The following is an 11,571-nucleotide window of genomic DNA, read 5'->3' on the forward strand; positions in this document are numbered from 1 at the left end:
TCCAAATATGCAACACACCCAGATTTTCCCCAATAAGGAACGACTCGCTAAAAACCTACAGTAGCAATAGGGGAAAAAAGTGTGGTGTGGAGGAGAGAAACATCAGATGGGCTGTTCAAAGGGGATCCCCCAACTTGGATGTCGGTGATAATTTAGTGTTGCAATGGATGATAGATGGATGGAGAATAGGCGAATAATTGGTATGAATGTATATACTGTATACATGTAATGAAACACACATATATATATATATATATATTAGTGCTGTCAAACGATTAAAATATTTAACTCGATTAATCGCATGATTGTCCATAGTTAACTCGCGATTAATCGCAAATTAATCGCATTTTTTTTTAATTTTTTTTTTACCTTAAACAGATCTTTTTCAAGTTCCAAGTTTTAATACTCTTATCAACATGCGAGTCAACAAATGCTTGCTTTGTGCAGCCATTTAACACAAAAGGATGACCCTCATGCATTGCAAATTTGCATCAAATTCAAAACAGAGTGATGCACAAAATAACTTAAAAGAAAATAATAATTTAAAACAATGAATAAAGTGTGCATGAAATAATAGGGGAAAGAAAACGTTAGGAACTTGTTACATTCACACACACAAGGGCTGATTAATCACACACCCCCCTCTCTCCCTCACACACACACTCTCCCAGCTCTTTTTCTCTTTTGCCCCTTCCTCATCTCTCTCACCCCCCTCTCTCTCTATATCTCACACACACACACACACACACACACACACACACACACACACACACACACACACACACACACACACACACACACACACACACACACACACACACACACACACACACACACACACTTCAGAAACAAACATAGTATCAATGAGAGCATCAATAATACACCTGAGTGAAGTCTAGTAAAAAAAAAGAAAAAAAAAAAATTTTTAGTTAATCTTGAGTTAAAAAAATTAGTGGCATTAATAGAATCGGGAGTTAACGCGATATTAACGCGATATATTTGACAGCCTTAACAAGCTAACAATAGTATCTAAGGTACATGAAAACATTAAAAAAAAATAAGAAAACTGAGGGAGATGTAGAGTGGATCCATCACACCTGTAGTAGTCAGAACCGGTTTGAGGAAGAATAGCCGCTGCTGTCGACACTCTTAGCCACATCAAGGACGGCGCAAGGAGGATGACACCACCTTGACATGCCCCATAGCTAATAGAATCAAGGTAAATAAGAAAATGATTCAATTAAAGTAATAAATAGAACTAAGAACAAAGAGGCATATGTCAACTCAACTTGAGGGCGACTTAGGGTGGATTCATCGCGCCTGTGGTAGTCAGAACCGGTTTGAGGATGAATAGCCGCTGCAGTCGGCGCTGTTAGCCACATCAAGGACAGTGCAGGGAAGGGGGCAGGAGGGGCAGGAGAACCACTCAGAACAGGTTGAAGTAGAGCGGGCATGGTTAGACGTTGTAGGTCGGACAGAAGACGGCATGAAGTGGATCCATGGCGCCAGTGGTGCTCATATCCAGTAAGAGGTAGAACAGTCACTGCAATCTGTATATCGACACACTAACACTCAGAGAGACTTGGAGAGACACTCAGTAGATCCCTTTGCTGTGTGTCCTCTCCGGAGAGGCACTGGACTGCACTGCAAAAATGATCTGTCTTGAGAACATCTTGTATGACAAGTGGGGGGGAAGAATCTAGCTCTTTAGATCATTTTCTGTAACAACGACAAAGAAAAGGGCAAAATAATCTTGGAGTTTGATTGATTGATTGAAAATTGTATTAACAGATTGCAGAATGGGTACAATACAGTACGGCTCAATACACACAATTGTTAAGGGGATGCAGACCAGAGAAAGACTCTCGTCTTGTTTACATCAGGGTCCCCCATTTTCAATTCATCATAACATATGACATACATGACATACAGGTAGACAGTACTGTTACAGCTAGACATTTATGACATACCAGACTACAAATATACAGTACTGTTTATGAGTACAAAAATAGTCTAAAAATAGAGTATATACATTTGAGGGGGAAGAAACTGTACATTGGAGGAGGTTGGGTAGGTGGGGGGGGGGGGGGGGGATTCTTTTTTTGCAAGATATTGTCACTTGTTACAAGACGTTCAACTGTGTTGAAATAACTACAGTCGCTGAAGTGAAATGATCTCACCACCCGTTGGCAGACTTCCCTAAGACTTAAAAGACATACGTTACTTACTAAGATGGTGATTACTTTTCGCGGGGTGACTGTTTCACAGCCCGGCCTCGGTGCTTTGATGCTCCCGTATTCTCATGTCACGTTTGACCCGTTTTCAGACCCATACGCCCCGACGACAGAGAAACAGATCCCCTTCCACCAGGGCTTCATCCTGGTCATGAGACACGGGCCGTACCTCACCTTAACCATGGCATTCCTCTTCATCACTGTGGCAATTCAGGTAAACAAACACAACTTTATGTAGAAACGCTCTTCTCAGACACTCACCACCGTGGCGTAAGGGCGTTACAGTAAATGGGGCTCTGACCGGCTGGATCTGCAATGTACCAGAATAGCCGGCGCTCAATGTTGATTTGATCTGCAGAGGAGGAGCACTCAACTGAAGGCCCACGGTGTCTCTCAACTCTCAAGACCATAGATAATGATATATCACCGCCACGGAATGTGACATTGACTAGCGTTTTCTTATTCTGTCACCGCCACCCCTGGTGCAGCTGTAAGAATTCATATTTAAGTCTGCAGAGCAGACTTTGCAATGTGTAAACTTTTACAGATTTTCTAAACGGCCACACTGCATCTATTATTCAATTATTTTTTTCTTCTTTTCTTGGTATACTCATGTCTGAGAAGGTGTCGGTTGACAGCTGTGCGGCGTGGAGCTGGGAATTAATCGCTGCAGACATGCTGTCAGCAGCTTCTTCACTCACTTACTTCACTCAGCGTTATGCACAGCAAGATGCAGACACCAGGACAGTGCTGAATAGACAGGATGGAGGAGACTGTTCTGAACTATGTTTTTATCTCTGCTTTTCAGCTGGTGCAGAGCAACTTTGTCCTGTTCTGTATGTACGCCGTGGACCTGAGGGATCACTTCCAGAATATAGTGCTGACTATCTTGGTGAGTCTTAGTTTGGTTTATGTATTTGCACAGTAGTTACATTTATTCTGATAGAAAATGCTGTTTTAAGTGAGCAGGAGAGGAAAGAAGCCTGGAAGACTAAGTCCTCCCCTTCATTTCACTAAGTCATAAAATCGACATCATTGAATATTAATAAAAACATGTATACAAGAAAAGAAAATAGAGAAAAGAATAAAAAGAGGGAAAAAATCAGAACACAAAAAAACCAAGACATATATTTATTGTATAAAACATTCTGATAATTCCATTCTCAAATGTAATACTGTTTTGTAGGCAAATGTTTAGCAATATCCCATAACAATTTATATTCCGAGGTTTATTTGTCACATAGCCTACACATTATACATGTACAATGGCAGTGAAAAGCTTCCTCTGCGATAGTGTGAATATCTCGTTCGGCAAGTCATTTCCTCACATGTCAATCAGCTTAATGCACACTGGCACACAAACAAAAGGTTAGGTTGATTCTCATCATGCTTTATACACGAATTAAGCTTGAACTATTCTCTTCATCATGAATGAATGAATGACTTATCTAAATTACTTTGAGCCATGCGGCAACAATTCACAACTCAAACACGTGGTTGGACCTGTTTCCCTCAGGTGTCAGCCGCGGTGAGCGTTCCGCTCTGGCAGTGGTTCCTGGAGAGGTTTGGGAAGAAGACGGCAGCGTTCTGTGGCATCACGGTGAGCGACGGTTCCGTATTTAGCCACATCAAGGACAGCGCAGGGAAGGGGGCAGGAGAACCACTCAGAACAGGTTGAAGTAGAGCGGGCATGGTTAGACGTTGTACTGTAGGTCGGACAGAAGACGGCATGAAGTGGATCCATGGCGCCAGTGGTGCTCATAAACAGTCACTGCAATCTGTATATCGACATAACACTCAGAGAGACTTGGAGAGACACTCAGTAGATCCCTTTGACGTTTGCTGTGTGTCCTCTCCGGAGAGGCACTGGACTGCACTGCAAAAATGATCTGTCTTGAGAACATCTTGTATGTTGTAATGCTGAACAACAAAACGACTTGCTGCAAAACAAACATATTCAGAGGAGATAATTAAATTTGATGTTATTTTACACTGAGTAAAATAATTTTGAGGTGGAATGTGAGTTTTAAAGGTGTTTAAAAATTGATTAACAGTCTCTGCAGTGGTTGCCGTGGTAACTACAGACTTTGTGTCAGAAACCCCATGCATCTCCTGATGTATTAGTCGTGCAGTCACAAAATTTGCTGTGAAAATGCATGACCCCTAGTGGGACAAACCTATGGAGTTTGATCACCCTGTGACTTTTAGCGCCACCATATGGGCCAAACCTTAAATTGTCAAATGAGCGCATCTCCTGGCCCGTTAGTACAGTCACAAAGTTTGCTGTAGAGACTGTCAATATCGGCAACTCTTGTTTCTGTCACCTACCATGTAAAATGCTGCATGTTAAAGTAATGACAAAGTAGGTAGATTGTTAGGCCTTGGCGGAGGTCATCACTCTGAGTGCATTCTTCTAGTTGCTGTTGTTGCTTTGGTAGCCATCGATGCTGCTGTGATTTTCCACCACTAATATTACTGTGCCATCTTATGGACAAAGTTAAAGTGTGATGGACTCTGTCTCTTTTCTCACACACACACACACGCCTGAAAACATGAAATGTCTTATGTTGTATGTTATCTCTTTGTGTGTATGTTTATCCCCCTATTGCTTTGTCTTCTTTCCCAGTGGATCATGCCCTTTACGGTGATGCTGGTGTTTATCCCTAACGTGGTGGTGGCCTACGTGGTGGCAGTATCCTCTGGCCTCAGTGTGGCCGCCTCGCTGCTGTTGCCATGGTAAAGACCTAGCTCCCCAACCCCCCCCCCCCTTCTACACATCAGATGATATCATCGTAAAATGCCTATCAGAGCTCAGACTAAATTATGAATGTGGTTTGAATATTTGAGCTACTGGAGATGTGCTTGATTTAACATGCCAGTACAGTTCAAATAAACCTGGAAAGTGTGTTTATTTTTGTTTTCAATTCAGTTTAGTTTCAGTTAGTTTCCAGAGTGGGTTTGCTTATTTCAGTTTAGTTGTTATTGTTTAGAAATATTCCGTTTTTGTTTCGTTTTTATTAGTATTAGTTTATTTTTTAATAAAAAAATGTTTTATAATATATTTGTCGGGGGCAAGATTTAAGAAGTTGAGAAGGTATTGTGTAATGTACATCACTTTGTGAAAGTAATCACAGTCATGTAGACATCCCAGTCTCAATGAACATTATGCACCAATACCTCTTCTAGCTTGCTGTGTTGACACATTTGACCAAATTGACAAAGCCTAAAACAAAAGAAATTTCCTGTATATTTTCCATTTATTTTTGTTAGTTTTGCAAGTACACAATATCGTTTCTAGTTTTTAATTTCAGTTAATAAAAAAATGAACCCCTAGTTTTAGTTTTTAGTTTAGTTTTAGTTAACTGTAATAACCTTGGTTTAGACTAGATGACTCAACCACACATATCCTGTTTTCTGCTGGAGCTGTGAGGCCACCGGAGACCAGTGGTCTGAACACAGATCACACAGCTTCAGGGGTTTCTGGTCTTGTTCCATAACAATTGAACATTAAACAAATTAACAGTGTACAGTAGCAGCTGTAACAGCGGCGCTGCTGTAACTGTATCTGCACAAGTAACGGCTCTGGCGCTATAACTAGTATCATTAGCTTCTCATCAGATGTGAAAGGGCATTAGTCAAACCACAATAGTGTGCTCACATACTGTCTTGCGGTGAAACACTGCCCACTAAAGCTCCCTGCCCGTTGCCTAGCGGCCATTCATTCAGACGGCCATCATGACATCACTTTTATGAATGAGCGGAGGTGGCCTCAGCTGTAAACCATACATACATACAACTACAGAGCAGTTATTACAACATCAGAGTGCGGGAGTCACCTCCTTCTCTCTCACTGCACTCTCTTCTCTCTGTTGTCGGCCAACTCCCCTCTTCGCCCCCCCCCCCGTCCTGCCCCGTCCTGCCCCGTCCCTCGCTAAACCCAAATGATAGGGTCTCCCGAGGGGTCATGTTTATTTTTGGGAGGGCAGTTTGTTTATCCAGTTTTCATCCCATCTGTGGCGGGTGGCACAGCCTGCCTGCTCATCATCTAATCATGCTATTAGTGCCGCAATTTCGGGCCGCCGTTCTAGTCAAGGCTCTACGAGTAGACCTCCCATCATTAGATCGGTGCCATCTTGACTGGTGGTTGTGTAAAATGATTAAAGAGAGAGAGGGTGCACATGTGAACATACCCTCCCCCACAGATCTTTGACTGTCTTTGGTGGTTACTGGTGAAACACCAGTACTGTTAGTTAGATAGATAGATAGATAGATAGATAGATAGATAGATAGATAGATAGATAGATAGATAGATAGATAGATAGATAGATAGATAGATAGATAGATAGATAGATAGATAGACAGACAGACAGACAGACAGACAGACAGACAGACAGACAGACAGACAGACAGACAGACAGACAGACAGACAGACAGACAGACAGACAGACAGACAGACAGACAGACAGACAGACAGACAGACAGACAGACAGACAGACAGATAGATAGATAGATAGATAGATAGACAGACAGACAGACAGACAGACAGACAGACAGACAGACAGACAGACAGACAGACAGACAGACAAACAGACGGATAGACACAGACAGACAAATGGATTAATGTCTAGAAGCTCCTTCATCCTCTTTTATTTTGTGCACGTGTGTGTCTCAGGTCCATGCTCCCAGACGTGGTGGACGACTTCAGGCTCGCCAACCCTTACTGTAAAGGCCACGAGGCCATCTTCTACTCCTTCTATGTCTTCTTCACAAAGTTCGCCGCCGGCATCTCCCTGGGAGTGTCCACACTCTGCCTAGAGTAAGTCACATGACCCATGACCTCATCACCCCGTAGGCCCGATGCTCTGTATCGATACAGGACCACTGGACCCATGTATAATTCATCATGTCTAAATGGTGTCAGGTGTCCTTGTGTGCAGCATACAGTACAAGCTCTGCAATGCTAGGCACATGTTTTGATTTCCCCTGCAATACATATGAAGGATATAGTTTGCCATACCCTGAATTATTTTAGTAACAGTAATAATTATATGACAACAGCAGACTATGATATGACATCACCAATGCAAGAGACTCCGGTCTCAAATCCGGCTGTCGGCGTTGCCTCCGGCTTGGGCCGGCCGTCATACTGGCTCAATTGGCAGAGTCAGCGGGTGGGAAGTCGATGGGTGGTAATCTGGACGTTGTGGACAGCGACTCCTACAGGTCGGTTGGGGGACGCCTGCACAGCAGAGACAGGAAATGGCGGGGGTAGCGTGAGCCTCCCACACGTTACACCTCGCCAATGAGAGTCCGAAATTGGGATGGGAGAAAAATAGAAAAATAAGGAGAAAAAGTGGGGGGGGGGGGGGGGGAATGGTATCGGTATAGATAAGAATATAACAGGATAGGGATACGATAAGATGAGATAGGAAAGATAAGATATAAATAATAAAATTTGGTCACACGGTAGCTAGTATACAAAATATATATGACAAGACAGACAGAAGTCAACAACAACAACAACCACCAATGTCTTACTATCATCAAAAGAGGATCAGCACCAGTAATCGCACAGTTTTATGACCACCATAGTATGTGTCTGTATAGCACGACAGGCTAACTAACAGAAGAGTCATTCCCGTGTGTGTGCTCTGTGTTTGTGCTGTAGGTTTGCAGGGTATGACACCGGTGCCTGCAAGCAGCCAGCTCCTGTGGCCTACACTCTGAAGCTGCTGATCGGCGCTGCCCCAGTGGCCTTCATCATCACAGGACTGCTGATTCTCCTGCTCTACCCAATCAGCGAGGACGTCCGGCTTAGGAACAAACTCTGTCTGGACGAGCTGCGGTGAGGAGCCATGAATCCTCAACCTTTATCATCCAGGGACCCCCCTGAGACATTCAGTTTCCCGCCCTGGGACCCAGGCTCATAACGATAATACTAATACCAAAGTCTGTCTGGAGAGAAGTCATTTCACTCTGCTGCAATCTTTTTTTTTTATACACTTTTTCTCCCCATTTTCTATTTTTCTCCCATCCAAATTTCGTGTATCGAATTCTTCCCTCCCCTGTCTTGAACGTTGCTAGACTATGCCTCCCACAGGTCGGTTTTTTAGTGAGGACAGAAGCCTTGCATCACGTGTCCCCTCCGGTACACGAGGAGGCAGCCCGTCGCATCTTTTCACCGCAGCAGCTCGAACTCTCAGTGACGAGGAGTAACGCGTGGGAGGCTCACGCTGCCCCCGTCACTTCCTGCTTCCGTCGCATCGGCGTCACCAAACCGACCTGTAGGAGTCGCTGTCAACGTCAAATCCCCACCCATTGGCCTTCCCACCCTCTAACACTTGCCAATTGTGTTAGTATGAACGACCGTAGCAACGCCGAGAGCTGGGCTCGAACCCAGCGTCTCCAGCGTTAGAGGCGAGCGCCTTGCCCACTGCGCCAATCAGCCGCCCACTCTGCTGCAATCTTGATAACAGGGACTAACCTCCATCTCTTTGAAGGGGGAGTCATCTGAATCTGTCATACATATTATCGTTTTTCTTTCATATTTTAAGTAACTGGTAAATGACAACACATACTGTAATGTTTAATATGGTCAAAAAGAACAATTCGGTGATAGAAAAAGGCACGTCTTTCCACTTAGACCAGCTTCTACACATGCGTTGTCCAGTGGTTTCTGCCACAGAATCCTTAGTTACCACATCCTTAAACCACATCACATGTAATTAGTTTTGTAGCAAGCAGTTTCATTGTTGCCACCATCTTTAGTGTTACGGTGTTCCCCATTCAAAACTAAGTTACTGCAAGTGCAGTGCTCTGTCCTCTCATTATACTGCTAATACTCATTTATTAATAAAAAAATGGCCCATGACACGACTTGTAGGTCTACAGAAGGCATAGCAGGCTAACATTCTGATCGCTATTCCTACATAGAGGTGTTCCTAATTACGTCCCTGCCACAGGTCCTTTTGCTTTTGATTTGAATGGAAATTACTTGTGAACAAGTGTGACTGAATTCCTTTTCGCCCCGGACTGAAGCTTCTTAAAAGCATATGGGGGAAAAGGTGAGTGAGTTTGCAAACACTTCAACTCCTTGCTCAGCAGCAGACTTCTTCAGTCTTTCAAAGTGTCTTTCTAACAGTGTAAATGTTACACTGCTTGAGATAAGTCGCATACTCACAGGGCGACAGTGGCTTGGGAGGTAAAGCAGTTGTCCGGTAATCTGGAGGTTCCCGGTTCGATTCCCGTACCTCCCGGGCAGCGTGTCGAAGCAAGACACTTAACCCCTAACTGCTCCCGATGAGCAGGTTGGCACCTTGCATGGTTGCTTCCGCCATCGGTGTGTGAATGTGAGTGAATGGGTAAAAATGTGAGGAACAAATTGTAAAGTGCTAAAATTTACCATTTACTCAGCTTGAGGTTCTGTGTAGATAGTTTCAACTTCACAACACTCCAAACAGACTACATTTGAATGATCTGTCAGCTATAGATATGATGGTACATTCCACTGAAGTTGGAACTTACAACCTCCTACTAGGAAAATTGCAATGGAACCCTTGAAGTCAGAATTCTAAGTAGGAAACTAGGGCATGCACTATTAACTGTAAACAACGTTGCTTTAATCATTAGAAGACAATTGGAGCTGGATTCTCATCAATAACCTCATGGTTTCCCCAGTTTCTCAGCATAATATTGTGGTCAGAAACCAGCGACTCAAACACGGCTTCTTATCAGCGTGTTCTGCGCTCGGCTGCAGCGACCCCCCCGCCGGGTGGCGTCCCGGTGTGGCTGAGCTCTCGAGACACAGAGCACGTACTTTGTCCAATTATCACATCTTCCTCACAACAGAACGACAGGGTTAAATTCATCGAAATGCCTCATTCAGATTATGTTTTGGAGCAAAAACACATTGTAGCTTTAAGCTTGCAACTAGAAAATCTTTATTGAAAGATAATATTTTGATCTCAAAGGATCTTCCTCAGAACTGCTTATTAAACGAGCACTTCACCAAAAGAATGATTGCTGATTTATTTTGCATATAATCTCACGCATAAAAACTTGAAACAGTTTTGCACACCGTCATTTAGTTTGACAGTTGTTGAGAGGTTTGAATATGGCCACCGGTGATGTCATTGGGGAAATCCTTGTGTTGTGTTAATTACAGCTCAATGAAATGATAAGGTAGTGGTCCCTATAAGACAAGGTATTGCAATTTTTCCCATCTACTGTACATCATTTCATGGAGCTGTAATTAACACAAAATAATTACATATGATCATTTTATGTTGAGTAAAGTTATAATTGACTGCATTTTGAAGTGAAATGTGAGTTTCAAAGATGTTTTAAATGAATCACGATCTCAGCCAGAGTGGTTGCCATGGTAACTAAGGATTCTGTGACAGAACATGTGGCAGACTCGTCTCTCTCTTCGTGAGAGTGGTTTCTCTTTGAGTTTTATTCAAGTGAATAAGAATAGGTCCCATCATTGATTATTCTGTTGACTTTCTAAAAGCGAATATTTATGTCTCCCATCAGGAAACAAAGCATCAGTTCCAGAACGATGGAGGATTTGGGCAGTGCGTGATGACATGGATTCTACCTGGAGCAACTTCCCAAAGCCGACGCCACCTATTCCAGTGTTCAACTGGGATGACCTCCCATTAGTGTATATTACACAGAGAAATCATCAAACAAATTCTGTTTTTAATGTAAACATTTTTTTTTAAGTTTGTTTGTTTTCACATGAACCTGTAATGTATAACCATCTTGAATATATATATATATAGACAAGATTACTTAATTTATATAAATGAATGTATATCATTATTTGCTGTGTTTAGCTCAATAGTGCTGATATTTATGAATGGTATATGATGGGTTGATGGCATAAGTTAAATAAATGCTGTTGACGTTGATTGGTAGAATGACTTATTGTCTACAATTTATTTTTAAATAAACGAATTGCAATCTTCCACATAATAGATTTTTAACAAGGTAATGTAGTATTTAAAGAAACACACAGAATACATGTTTTACAGTTTTATTATCTCCCCCCTCTACTCTGCATCTTTTGTATGACATTAACAACAGCTTCCAACATTGACAATAGAAAACAATGATGGAACGTTATGTTTCTGACTCTTGCGCCCTCTAGTGTTTGGCTATATTACTACACAGCCAGGAGTCCGCATGGGGATTAATAATAATAATATCTTAGATTTATATAGCACCTTTCAGGAGACCCAAGGTGCTTAACAGGAGGGGGAAGCTAAGGGAAGGGGATCAGGGAACAACATAACAAAAAAAGAAAAGAACAAAAATAAAAGAGGGAAATCAG

General features: G+C 42.6%; 1 protein-coding gene across 2 annotated transcripts in view; it reads left to right on the forward strand.

Moving 5' to 3' along the window:
* The window catches only part of mfsd2b (MFSD2 lysolipid transporter B, sphingolipid), a 34,478-nt gene extending 23,326 nt beyond the window's left edge, over positions 1-11,152 (forward strand). For both annotated transcript variants that reach the window (XM_084314970.1, XM_084314969.1), the window contains exons 9-15: positions 2,327-2,448; positions 3,043-3,126; positions 3,751-3,834; positions 4,861-4,970; positions 6,907-7,050; positions 7,903-8,079; positions 10,770-11,152. In XM_084314970.1, coding sequence (XP_084171096.1) covers positions 2,327-2,448; positions 3,043-3,126; positions 3,751-3,834; positions 4,861-4,970; positions 6,907-7,050; positions 7,903-8,079; positions 10,770-10,818 — 770 coding nt within the window. In that variant the 3' untranslated portion in view covers positions 10,819-11,152. The remainder of the gene's footprint in view (positions 1-2,326; positions 2,449-3,042; positions 3,127-3,750; positions 3,835-4,860; positions 4,971-6,906; positions 7,051-7,902; positions 8,080-10,769) is intronic.
* The last annotated feature ends 419 nt before the right edge of the window (positions 11,153-11,571 follow it).

The sequence above is a fragment of the Notolepis coatsorum genome (genome assembly GCF_963971535.1).
Source record: "Notolepis coatsorum genome assembly, chromosome: 5".
Classification (NCBI taxonomy): Eukaryota; Metazoa; Chordata; class Actinopteri; order Aulopiformes; family Paralepididae; genus Notolepis; species Notolepis coatsorum.